Here is an 11754-nt window from a genome sequence, read left to right as displayed (position 1 = left end):
CCCAACATGTTTGAATGGCGCAATATGAGCCTTTAAATTGTTGTCTGCTTTTTTATAACACTTTGTTTCATTTAATAATGTTTTGCCTTCTGCCTTTTTGTGTGAGGCTAATTTATTATTTATTATTTCTTCTGAAAGATGAATCAGGTCATATTTTATAAGCCCAAATTCTTCTTTACAATGAAAAGAAAAGCTGTTTTCTCTCAGTCATAATAGAGATTATCTGTGTGGAGAGCAAAAGGAACCAAATACTTTGCTGTTTGTCAGTCTGTCCATCACTTTCGCTTGTGTGTTTTCTGTTACTTTATTTTATCTCAACAATAAGAGGCAGCAGGTGACGAGATGAGTCCAGATTGGATCAAATTTTAATGATCCCTGTGGGCAAATTGCTGCTGTGCTGCAGGAGAGGAAACAAACACAAAAGAAAAAGATGATTCGGCTGAAAACCTTCTTTGGTTTATCTCAGTTTAACTTATAGCTGCGACAAAAGAACAAGAACAGTGATTTTAATTTACATTCAATTTAAATTAATTGGGTTTTGGCTTTAAATCTCCATTTTGCTTTTTTAAATGACTGGACCCTGGATGTTTTTGTCTGCCGATTGATCCAGATTAGAAGATTAAAAATTAAAATTACTAGACATTTTTCTGGCCTTCTTGCCATGATGAAATTAGAAAGACCTGAATGGAATGAAAACAGCAAAGAAATGAGTCAGATCAGCTAATAAAACCTCTCTGCCCTGTTATAGTCATAAAAGCATGGAATAATGACAAAACTTGTCATTAAACTCACAATGAAAATTGTGAGCGGTTGCTTGAAGATTTTGCTTGAAGCACTTTAAGTTTATTTCCATTATCAAGAAATGTTCTGTTGTAGCTGAGCGTTTTTACGAATAACATAAATCTGAGAGCCCACAAATATTTAATGATGATACTTTTATTTTCCTTCTGTTCTATTGACCCGAAATTAGTGAATGAAACTAAAGTTTTAAAAATTAAATATGGCAGCAGAAAGAACATTTATAACCCTAACTACAGGTTTGTGTCAAGCTAATAAAATTTAAAGCGACTTTCAGTTTTTAAAACTACACCTGGCCTATAATTACTGTGAGTTGTAGTTTTTCGGTTTTTATGTTGAGGAGCAAGAAAAACATTAGTCGACGCCGCTGTCCCAGCATCGGGAATGGTGATTGGTGAGTTCGCCCCCAAACCACGCCGTCCTGCACCTATTCTTCACGTTGATTGGTCTGTGATGCCTTCTGTCAGTTCAGGAACGCCCCTTAGTTCTCAGCCCACCCCGCCCCTCCTGCCCCGGCAGCAGGATAGGTTGAGCGGTGAGCGAGGGGAACCGTGGACAGCTCCCGTCTGAGGAGCAGAGCAACGCAGGAGGAGGAGAGGGCTGGACATGGGGGGAGCCACCGCACAGGCCCGCACGAGCGCTATCCAAATATAACAAAAAAGAAAAGAACACACTTTTTAATGTGCACATTACGAGGGAAATATTCAAAGACCCCGAGCTGGAGAGGCCTTAAGAGGACGGGAAAACCACCAAGAAAAGTGAAGGAAAAGAGGGAACGGCTGCTGACCCATCCCGGCGCATCAGGCGAGAAGCGGCGAAAGAAAAGAGGAGAAATAATTCCGCTCGACCTGATGGACTGAGAGGACAGATGAATGAAGACTGCCTATACTAACGCCTATCGATGCCTGGCCAAGGACCTGGACGCTTACGCCATGAACACGGACATGACAATGGACAGCATTGGCAGCCTTCATGGCGGGGTGTCACTGAGCTCCGTGGTCCCTGATGCGGAGCTGCTCGGTGGACACAGCTCGCACCCCGGCCGCGGGGGCGCGTCGGGGGGACACGGGGCGGCAGTGGCCGCAGCATCCACCCTGCGGATACACCAGGACCTGGCCGCTGCCGCCGCGTCGTCCCGCTCGGCCATGGTGACCGGCATGGCCACGATACTGGACGGCAGCGGCGAGTACCGTCCGGAGCTGTCGCTGCCGCTGCACCACGCCATGAGCGTCCCCTGCGACACGTCCTCTCCCGGGATGGGGATGGGGATGAGCGGCACCTACACCACACTAACCCCGCTGCAGCCGCTTCCACCCATCTCCACGGTGTCGGACAAGTTTCACCACCACCACCATCACCACCACCAGCGTCTCTCTGGGAACGTGAGCGGGAGCTTTACCCTCATGCGGGACGAACGGGGGCTACCAGGCATGAACAACCTGTACAGCCCCTACCACAAAGACCACATGTCCGGGATGGGTCAGAACCTCTCCCCAGTGCTGGGCAACGGCTTGAGCTCCATACACAACACGCAGCAAAGTCTCCACGGCTACAGCACCACGACGCACGGAGGCCACGACAAGATGCTGAACTTCGACACACATCATACCGCCTCCATGCTGGCCAGAGCGGACCATCACCAGCACCGAGGCCTCGGTGGAACGGCGGCCGGGATGATGCCGCACCTGAACGGGATGCACCACCACCACTCCAACCCTCACCTCCAATCTCCTCCGCACGGGCCAGTGTTGGCTTCCAGCAGGGAAAGACCGCCCTCCTCCTCGGGGACACAAGGAGTGAACAGCTCGGGGCAGCTGGAGGAAATCAACACCAAGGAGGTTGCGCAGAGGATCACTGCGGAGCTGAAGAGGTACAGCATCCCCCAGGCCATCTTCGCCCAGAGGGTACTGTGCCGCTCTCAGGGGACCCTGTCGGACCTCCTGAGGAACCCCAAACCCTGGAGTAAACTCAAGTCAGGCCGAGAGACCTTCAGGAGGATGTGGAAGTGGCTTCAGGAGCCGGAGTTCCAGAGGATGTCGGCCCTCAGACTGGCAGGTAAGAAAAAGCGGCTCCCGCTGATCAGTTGGTTGAATTTCGGGAATTTATGGCTCCTCTGCGCGCCAGCTGCTTTGGACTTTTCTTTATGTGGAGGGGCTGCCGTGGCTTTAGTATTTCCGCCGTGAGAGTGAGTGAATTTTATTTAGAATCGCTGCTGTTGTGATTAACATTATTGACCAATAACAAAAGGTTTGGTCGATACCAAACGACAAGGTCACGGGATTCCCTCCAGCAGCCCTCTCTGAGTGCACCGTCACACACATTCTCACACTCCTGCCTGTCCTGAACACACTTTTAATTCATTATAATTTCATGCACATGTAAATTAAACATTAGACTGCAAATTTATGAGAAAATATGTCGCCTAATCAGATTTTATGGGAAGGGAAAACAATTTCTTTAGACTCGGTGAAGAAAAAACCGCGAAGAAATAATAAAATAAAAATCCAGCCTGTATTATTCAGCTGATGCTGCTGCTGTCAACAGCAACGGTGAGGTGTGTGAATAAAGAATTCAATTTGACTGCAGAGGATTTGTGCGTGACTGGAGGCAGCTTGGAGCCATCAAGGCGCTGGTTTATGGCATCGCCGGGTCTGGGGCCCCCTCTAGTGAGGGACCGGTTGACTGTCCATCTATTGTCCGCAGGGAACAAAAGTCGAAAAACAAAAATCTGCTTGGCTTTATAGTGATCCCGTTTGTGAGCGGATGAAGCTGCGGAGTTTGAACAAAAGCCAAAAGACTGAAACTGTGGAGTTGAAGCATTTTAAGTGGGTGAATTACAACAGTAATAATTGTTTTGTATAATTGTGACTGGAATTTGGAGGGAAATGTCAGTGAGCGCCTGATCTGCATTATGAGTGTTACCTGTTCACCTATAGCTCACCTTTTACAGTTTTCTAAACCAGCTGAGCTGGGATAGAAACATGAAAGAAAACACAAAAAGCAGATAATATAATTGTTCCATTTATGCAAGCGCCTCAGTCTGGAACTAAACAGTTTTACACTTTTAATGTAGTATTTTTGCACACCTTTCCTGTTAAAATTAAATTTCTAGTAGTATCTTATAGAGGAAATTATCCGTCTTATGTCTGAAATTGTGAGTTGGGCTTAAAATCCAAGCGGAGAAACAAACGGCAAAGAAGTATTTCACAATCAGCTTCAGCCTGTCAATATTTAAAATGATAAATAATCAACACAGTTCCAAGTATTTTGTTCCACACTGAAGTTTGGAACTCACACAGAAACAAGTTGAGGTCTATTCCAGTTTCTGTTGCAGGTGCACATATTTGACCTTTATTAAAAAATAATCCTCCACAAACTATATTCTCAGTTTAAATATGACATTTAAATCTTTTATTCTTTATTTAGCTATTTAGCAAATGAACTGAATTATTATTCAAATTCTTGGAAAAAGACTGAAAAAAGATTTCATGAAAAATCAGCATTTAGAGACTTTATTTTAGTATTTTACAGAAAATAACATCATTCTTTATCATTAAGCCTTTTTCTCTGCACAGTTTTGTTCAGTAAACAATGTATTTGTGTTTCCCCCAGAACTGTCTGGAAATAAAACTCAATCTAGACTTGCAAAATAATTCATTCAAACTATAACAGATTTATTTTTATATATCGAGCATTGAAAATATATGTTCAAAAAAATTATATTGAAACAATACTTACATTACCTAAATAAATAATAAACCTCCGTCCATAGAGAATTTCTTTCATATTTTTATTGTCGCGATAAAGTCCAATAGAATGACTCTGCAACTGAAATATCGCTGAAATATAAATAATCCAAGAAACAAACCATCTCTTTTAGCTTCTATTTTTTACTATAAAAAACTAAAACATATTTTAAATAGTTCTCCTGGTTTCAAGCTTTATCATTCAAAAACTATACGTATGTATGTATGTATGTATGTATGTATGTATGTATGTATGTATGTATGTATGTATGTGTGTGTGTGTATGTATGTATGTGTGTGTGTATGTATGTGTGTGTATGTGAGTGTATGTATGTGTGTGTATTTGTGTGTGTGTGTGTGTGTGTGTGTGTGTGTGTGTGTGTGTGTGTGTGTGTATGTGTGTGTGTGTGTGTGTGTATGTATGCATGTATTTTCTGGTTGCTGTATATGACCATAAAGGTTTAGGGAGAGGTGAGGGTGTGCCGCTGTGACCATCTGGAAGAGGACTGAGACCAGTCTGATAAAAACCCACTGAGGAGCTGCATTTTTATCTGCACCTTTAATTTAAGGTAGAAACATCAAAGGGCTTCAGTTGTGAAATCAACAGAAGCCAATAGAGCTGGGGTTAAAGGTCAGAGCTGCAACGCTGAGACAATAGATGGAACAAATATTCTCCTGACCTGCAGCAGCAGCATGTGGGGGCAGAGCTCTCAGGCTTCTGTTGGGTAATAATGGAAATATTAGATACCACCAGAAGATTCAAAGCAGGTAGGAGCATCAAGGTGGTGGGCGCTTGTATGAGGGAGGGTCCACCCGGGATAAAGGCCGTTGATCCAGACGCTCAAGAGGCTGCAGCAGATGACAGACATGTGGTGGGATGTTTCTGTGTCTGAAAGAATCCTTTGATTTGTTTGATTAACTGCTCACTTGGACCAGAATCCGCTTCACTCACTGATCTGCTTCATCGGGACGAGAATGGGGATCCAGCAAAACTGAACACCTTTCTTTTCTCCACTGTTTCGTCTCTATTGTTTTAACATGATTGCTGGAATTATTCCCTTCTTTTCAGTGGGTTTTTTTTTCTTTGTGGTCATGTTGGGATAGATTGTGCGTTTTTGAAGAAGATGAACGGTGAAATTGGAGGAGGTCATCAGTGAAGATGTCACCAACAAAGGATTTAGGAGAACGTGTGACCCAAATGACCAAAGAGTTTAATGTTATAACAACAACAAAAATCACTTTGGCTGCTCTTCTCTGCTTCTAATTTGGAAGCTCTCTCATCATCTCCCCCCTCCCTCGGCCTGGCCCGTCTCTTTTAGGGGGAGGTATTATGTGATCGTCAGGGGAATTGAAGACAGGAGCAGAGGCAGCAGCGGCCGATGAATTATTGATGGGAATCTCGGCGTGACCCGCCTTGGTCTGCTCACTTCACTTCTTCTTCACCTCGGAGCTGGGTTAACCAGGCAAAATGGAGGTAGAGAGAGGAGGGGTGCAGGATGAAGAGGACTCCATTGTTTGCTTTAAGGTTGTTAGCTGCCTTTGGCTGCTAGCAAATTATGAAAAGATGCTGCAGTCAGTGTTAGAACTAGAAAACCTGCCACATCCTGCTGACGCTGATCATTGTTCACTCTCCTCTCTGCACTTTCATTTCTCAGAAGGAAAAATCAGAAAGAGTGTAAAGGCGGATGAGCCCCTGAGATGAGTTTAATCGTTTTTAGACAACGAAGGACTCAACCTAAATACTTTCCATTTTATACATTCTGCTGCAAGCAGATGTGCTGCATTATTGATGAGCTGGATTCTGCTTGATGACACAGATTACCAGCATTTAGTGTGTGTGTGTGTGTGTGTGTGTGTGTGTGAGAGAGAGAGAGAGAGAGAGAGAGAGAGAGAGAGGATATACATAGCGTCATTTTAGGGTTTTTCTATGGATCTGCTATTTTTCTCTTATGGTTAGAAGGGATGTAAATTATTTTAATTGTTGCTAATATCACAACAATTTATTTGATTTAGGAACATTTTTAGGTCATATTCTGAAAACATCATCACAATCGTACGGTGGGAAAATGGAGAGATTTAATTAGAAAAACACAGGAAGTGAAACGTGGGTGTTCCTTCAGTAATTGCTGTATTGGTGCGGATTGTTATGATCAGTGTCGTGGACAGAACCATTTTCCCCGATCCAGCCTGTCCCAGAACCACAGCCTGGAGGGAGAATCCAGCCTCAGGTGGGGTCAAACAGTAAAATACACTATATGACAAGGCTATCTGAAGTGACTGATCCTCCACAGGGAGCTCTGGGAATCTGTGGCTCAGCTGATGTGACGTGGCTCCGAACATGCGTGAAATGTAAAGCAATCTGGGCACGTGCACGCAGTGATTCAGAAAAGCTGACCTTTTTCAGAAAAGTAACAAATTAGTTGCTTTTTAAAATGTTCTTCATGTAAACAGCTGTATTCTGGTCCAGACTACTCTGTCTGCCTCTGTACGCAGCAGTGGGACCACCAGAGATATCTGCTCATCTGCCCGCAGCATTGAGACCATCCAGCTCCACCCACAGCTCCCAATAAGAGGAACAGCCTAGTGATTTTTCGTTAAGAACGTCCACAACAATTACACCGCTCCAGCGGTGGAACAGCAGAAGCGTCGCTGGGGCTGGATTAGTGTCTGGGGTACACAGGAGAAAATGGCCCTGTCCCCACTTTATTATGGTGCGCAAATCAAAGGTGACACCAGCCTCTGAGCTGCTGGAGAAGCACAGCTCTAAGAACACAGCACAGGGTCAGTCAGGAGGAAACCAGCAGGGAGACCAGGAACACAACCCTGCATCACACTTAAACGCTCGGTCAGTCTGGCTCTTCAGTTAGAGCCCAGTTTAATAGGCTCAGCCAGCCTTCTGATGGTCCCTCTGATCAGTGATGGGCTCTAATATGTAGATGGTCTGAGGCCCCCAACAAGCAGACCTCACATAGACGATACGCCGCCTGTCTTAACCACTTAATAGACAATTCAGACAGATTACCTGTGTTTCCAGTGTGAACTGAGATTGTATGATGGAAATATGCTGCATCGAAACAAGTTTTAATGGGTTACAGGGAAAAGATGATGATGCAACTAAAACTAAGACAACATACTGCTTGTACAACACAAGTTAGCGTCTAATCGGGAGCTGATGTGGAATCAGGAGCTTGTGAAGCCACATCTGGATTGTTGGATGTAAAGGAGGCAGTATATATCACGGCTACCTACATCAGCTTTAATTCCTCCTGCTGCTGGTTTCTTTCCCTCTAATTCCTGCTTTCTATTTAAATGACCTTTCTAAAGAAAATTGTGTCTTCGGTGCCCTGCTGTCACGCCGGCTCCCTCAGATTCATTAGTATTGGTATCACGACAGCGCTGAAATAACTCCGTCCGGAGGCGTAATGAACAACGACAGGCCAGACAGATGTGTCACACAGCAGGCACAGTTTATGGTCGCAGACAAAAGGTATAAAAAAAACCCAAAGGGAAATAAACACAAGGTCAGGTTTGACCTTGTGTCTGGACATAATTCTATTTTACCACTCAGGCAGACACAAACAGGTACGAAAGAATAATAATAATCTGAATAGATCCTGGGAGCTTTTCCAGGTTATGAGCTGTTACTGATATTTTTGCTGATTCAGCATTGTTTTGTGTTGTGTGTATGTAAATCTGATGATGAGTACAGCAAATCAATACTGTAACAATACTGAGGCTGAACACAAACAAGGAAGCAGCCGCAGGTTGTTTGTTGTCCTCCCTGCTCAGGTCTCCTCTCCTGCTCGTCTTTTCCAGCCTTTCATTTCTCTTGCTGTCAGCAAGTCTGTGTTTTTCTTTGCGAAGCATCAGTTTTGAGGCCGAGCGTGCGAGCGTGCGTGTGTGAGTGCGTGCAGGTGGATGATGCGGATCGATGACTGTAATCCCGAGCAGATTAAAAGAGCATTAATACTGGCAACGATAACGTAAACGGCATGGACCCAGATCTCCATTGATCTGCAGGAACTTGATCCAGAGCAGTTCCTGGAAGATAGGGGGTGGGGGACAAAGTGAAGGCTGATATTATACAACAGACAGCATGGACATCATGGACAGCATGGACAGCGTCTTCGTTGTCTCCGTCTTTTTTCCTTCACAAAAACCTACTGTAGAGATTTTGTAAACCAAAAATATGGTTTGAGGACTCGAGGTGTGTTCTGCCCTGTGTTCCTGTGGAACATCATAGAATTGTCTCATCAGGCGGGAAAAGACCCTGAACTGGTCTTCACCCACAGTCATTCCTCTCCGGCCATCAATGAGGCACGTAAAGGAACAGGCTGAGTTTGTATTTTCCAAAGGCTCGTTGATGAGATTAACATTCACAAATCAACTACATTTATTTTTTAACTCTCTTTTTGTTCAACAATCATCCATAAAACAATTAAGTAAAAATTCCCTTTAATTCAACTTTGTTTCAATTGTCTCTGGGCTACAGAGAGATCAATAAATGTGGTAACTTTAACTGAAAAAATGTAAAGCTGAAAATGTCTGATAAAACACCACCATGTGAATGATTAGTGGTGTAAAAAGCACAGAAACGTGTATCTCACGTACGTATATCTGCCGGCAGGAAACATGATCAACTCACACGGCCCCCAATTGTTCGGAGGCAAACAGAGCGGGGAGTGGTTGTCCAGGATCTCTGTTTATAGCTGCCCGACCTTCTTTAGATCAATCACCAATTACAATAGCGGGTATTGATCAGAAGAGAGTTATCTCACTCTGCTGGAGCTGTGTGAGGAGAATGTTGATGCTGCCAAAAAAAACAGATAAGAGACGGTACTGAGAGTCCAGTTAACTCATCAGCCATTAGTGTGTGTGTGTGTGTGTGTGTGTGTGTGTGTGTGTGTGTGTGTGTGTGTGTGTGTGTGTGTGTGTGATGTCAAACAGTGCTTCCCTCTGACATATTCTCATTGTCAACATTGGGCAGATGAAAGGTTAAGTGAATGATTTGCTTCAGGTTTATTTTACTAATCTTTCCAGAGCTGTTCAGACTAAAATGTGGATTGTTCAGCCTTTAGCACAGCAGGTTCCTACAGCAAATGTGCTCTTCCCCAGCATGCTAAATATTATGGTCTGTTTGAGCGCCGTGTGTTAGCAAGGCCCTGAGAGCTGTGAAAAGAACGCGGAGGTTGTAAATATGTCTGCCTTCCACTGCTCTATGTTTGCTTCGTGAAATTGAATTTTAGAGGTCACATAAGGAAAAGGTCAGATGGCAGCTTCATCACACACAGCTCGGGCAATCTCTCAGTGCAGGTCGCCCTCGACAACATGGATGTTGTGAGTGAATCATGAGAGAGTGAGGGAACGTCTGAGCGATAGCCTCTTGTTTCATCAGCCCAAAGTGTCTTTCAGGAAAAAGGTGTTTATTTAGCAGCAGATTTACGTGAGCAGAAATAGACAATGCGAGGAGTGGGGGTGGGGGAGCAGATGACATCAAATTCCTCCGAGGCCATTTCCTCATCAGTTGGATGACATCACTAAACCATCAGAAGCTGTGATTGGTCAACGCCACCCTCTTGGTAAACAACTGGAGATACATTACTGTGTGTGTGTGTGTGTGTGTGTGTGTTTGTGCGTGCGTGTGGGTGGGTGGGTGTGTGTGTGTGCACGTGTGTGAGAGGGTTTATCAGTATGTCCACAGTCCATGATTACATCACTGAACAAAGATCTCTTTGCCCCCCTCTGAATACTCACTTTCCATCGGCCTTTTTGTTCTTTTGTAGCACCCTAACTCATAAATATGAGTGAGGCATTCATGGTTGGTGTGTGTGTGTGTGTGTGTGTGTGTGTGTGTGTGTGTGTGTGTGTGTGCGTGTGCTGGGGAGGGGGGAATTAATGCAGGTTTAGACTTTTAGAGAGCGTTTGTGCTCTGATCGAGTGAAAAGTGTGTGTTTGTGGTCATAAGCAAATATCAGAGCAACACCTTCTTCGGTGTGCACGGATAACACAGATTAAAGGGGAAGGGAGGAGGAGGAGAACAGGCACTTGCATCATTCGCACAACTGAGGGGCTCCGCTGGGCCGGAGGTCAGGGCGTATCTATGGAGTCATCCATAGATACGGACCGGTGGGGGGCGGTAATTATTCATCATTTACAGAAAACAACATGACCAGTTCCAAAATGCCGTTTACTCTTCAAAGTGTGAAACAGTCGAAGAATTAAACCAGTCAGAATCCCCTGGCCAGTGGGGGAAAGTCCTGAGGCAGCATCACACACATTAACGATTTAATGATGCGCAGCTAAATAATGAATCCATCAAAAGATCTCAGCCCCGTCAGCTCGTGACAGAAGCTGGAAGCATCTATATGTGGCGCCACACACAAGCATGGAAGTGTAGGTTGAAGGGCGACGTTAGTGCTTCCCCTGCACTTATATGCCCTCTCTGTAATGGATACCAGGCTTAAGTGGTAATGGTGTAATAAAAAGGATACAGAGAGAGAAGAAAGATGACAGCAAAATGAAGGAAGGAGGCAGGGAGGAAGAGTTAAAGGGGAAGAGAAAAGTATGGAGGAACTCAAAAAAGATTACAAGTAGAAATGAAGGCATGAGCTCAAAGAAGGAAAAGAATTTATTTACATTTTCTAACAGGATTTATTTGGCTTGCAAGGGGGTATAAAAGAGCCAGTTGAACATTAAAAAATAATAATTATTATAGTAGTAACAAGAACTGTTGTTCTCTCAATGTTAGTCATTTTTAAGGGTTTGAGTAAGGGATCTTGCTCCAATGTGAAGGATTTTATGCACTGCCTGGATTTTATCTGCACTGAAACCAGCAGGAAATGGATGCTGAGAGCGTTCTTGGCGAACAGCAGCATTAACACCACATATATAACATTCCTATAGTCTTTTATGGCCAGCTTTGTTATGTTGCTGATGAAAGAGGCATCTGGGGGCTCATCTGATTTACCTGTTTGATCAACAGTCCTTCGTCAGATGCTGTTCCTGCCAGCTCGGCGCTTCGCCCCCTGAAAACAAACGTGTTTGTACACCAGGAGCTGTTTCTCTGGGCTTTTACGGCCCAAAACCATTTCGTGAGCACCTCCTCCTGTTTCAGGTCCAGTTTGTGTTGTTGGGAAGGCTCCATCAGCATTCGTGCTCCTAGGGAGCCTGGGATGCTCATGGCAAAGCTTCCAGGCTGTAATCTATCTTT

At 44.5% G+C, this 11754-nt stretch overlaps 1 protein-coding gene across 1 annotated transcript in view; it reads left to right on the top strand.

Moving 5' to 3' along the window:
- The first annotated feature begins 931 nt into the window (after positions 1 to 931).
- Positions 932 to 11754, top strand: part of onecut2 (one cut homeobox 2) — a 17826-nt gene continuing 7003 nt past the window's right edge. The window contains exon 1 of the mRNA XM_011604440.2: positions 932 to 2853. Coding sequence (XP_011602742.1) covers positions 1671 to 2853 — 1183 coding nt within the window. The 5' untranslated portion in view covers positions 932 to 1670. The remainder of the gene's footprint in view (positions 2854 to 11754) is intronic.

This window comes from Takifugu rubripes, chromosome 6 (assembly GCF_901000725.2).
Source record: "Takifugu rubripes chromosome 6, fTakRub1.2, whole genome shotgun sequence".
In the NCBI taxonomy this organism is placed as follows: domain Eukaryota; kingdom Metazoa; phylum Chordata; class Actinopteri; order Tetraodontiformes; family Tetraodontidae; genus Takifugu; species Takifugu rubripes.
Note: the sequence above shows the minus strand (reverse complement) of the source record. Positions and strands in the feature narration are given on the sequence as shown.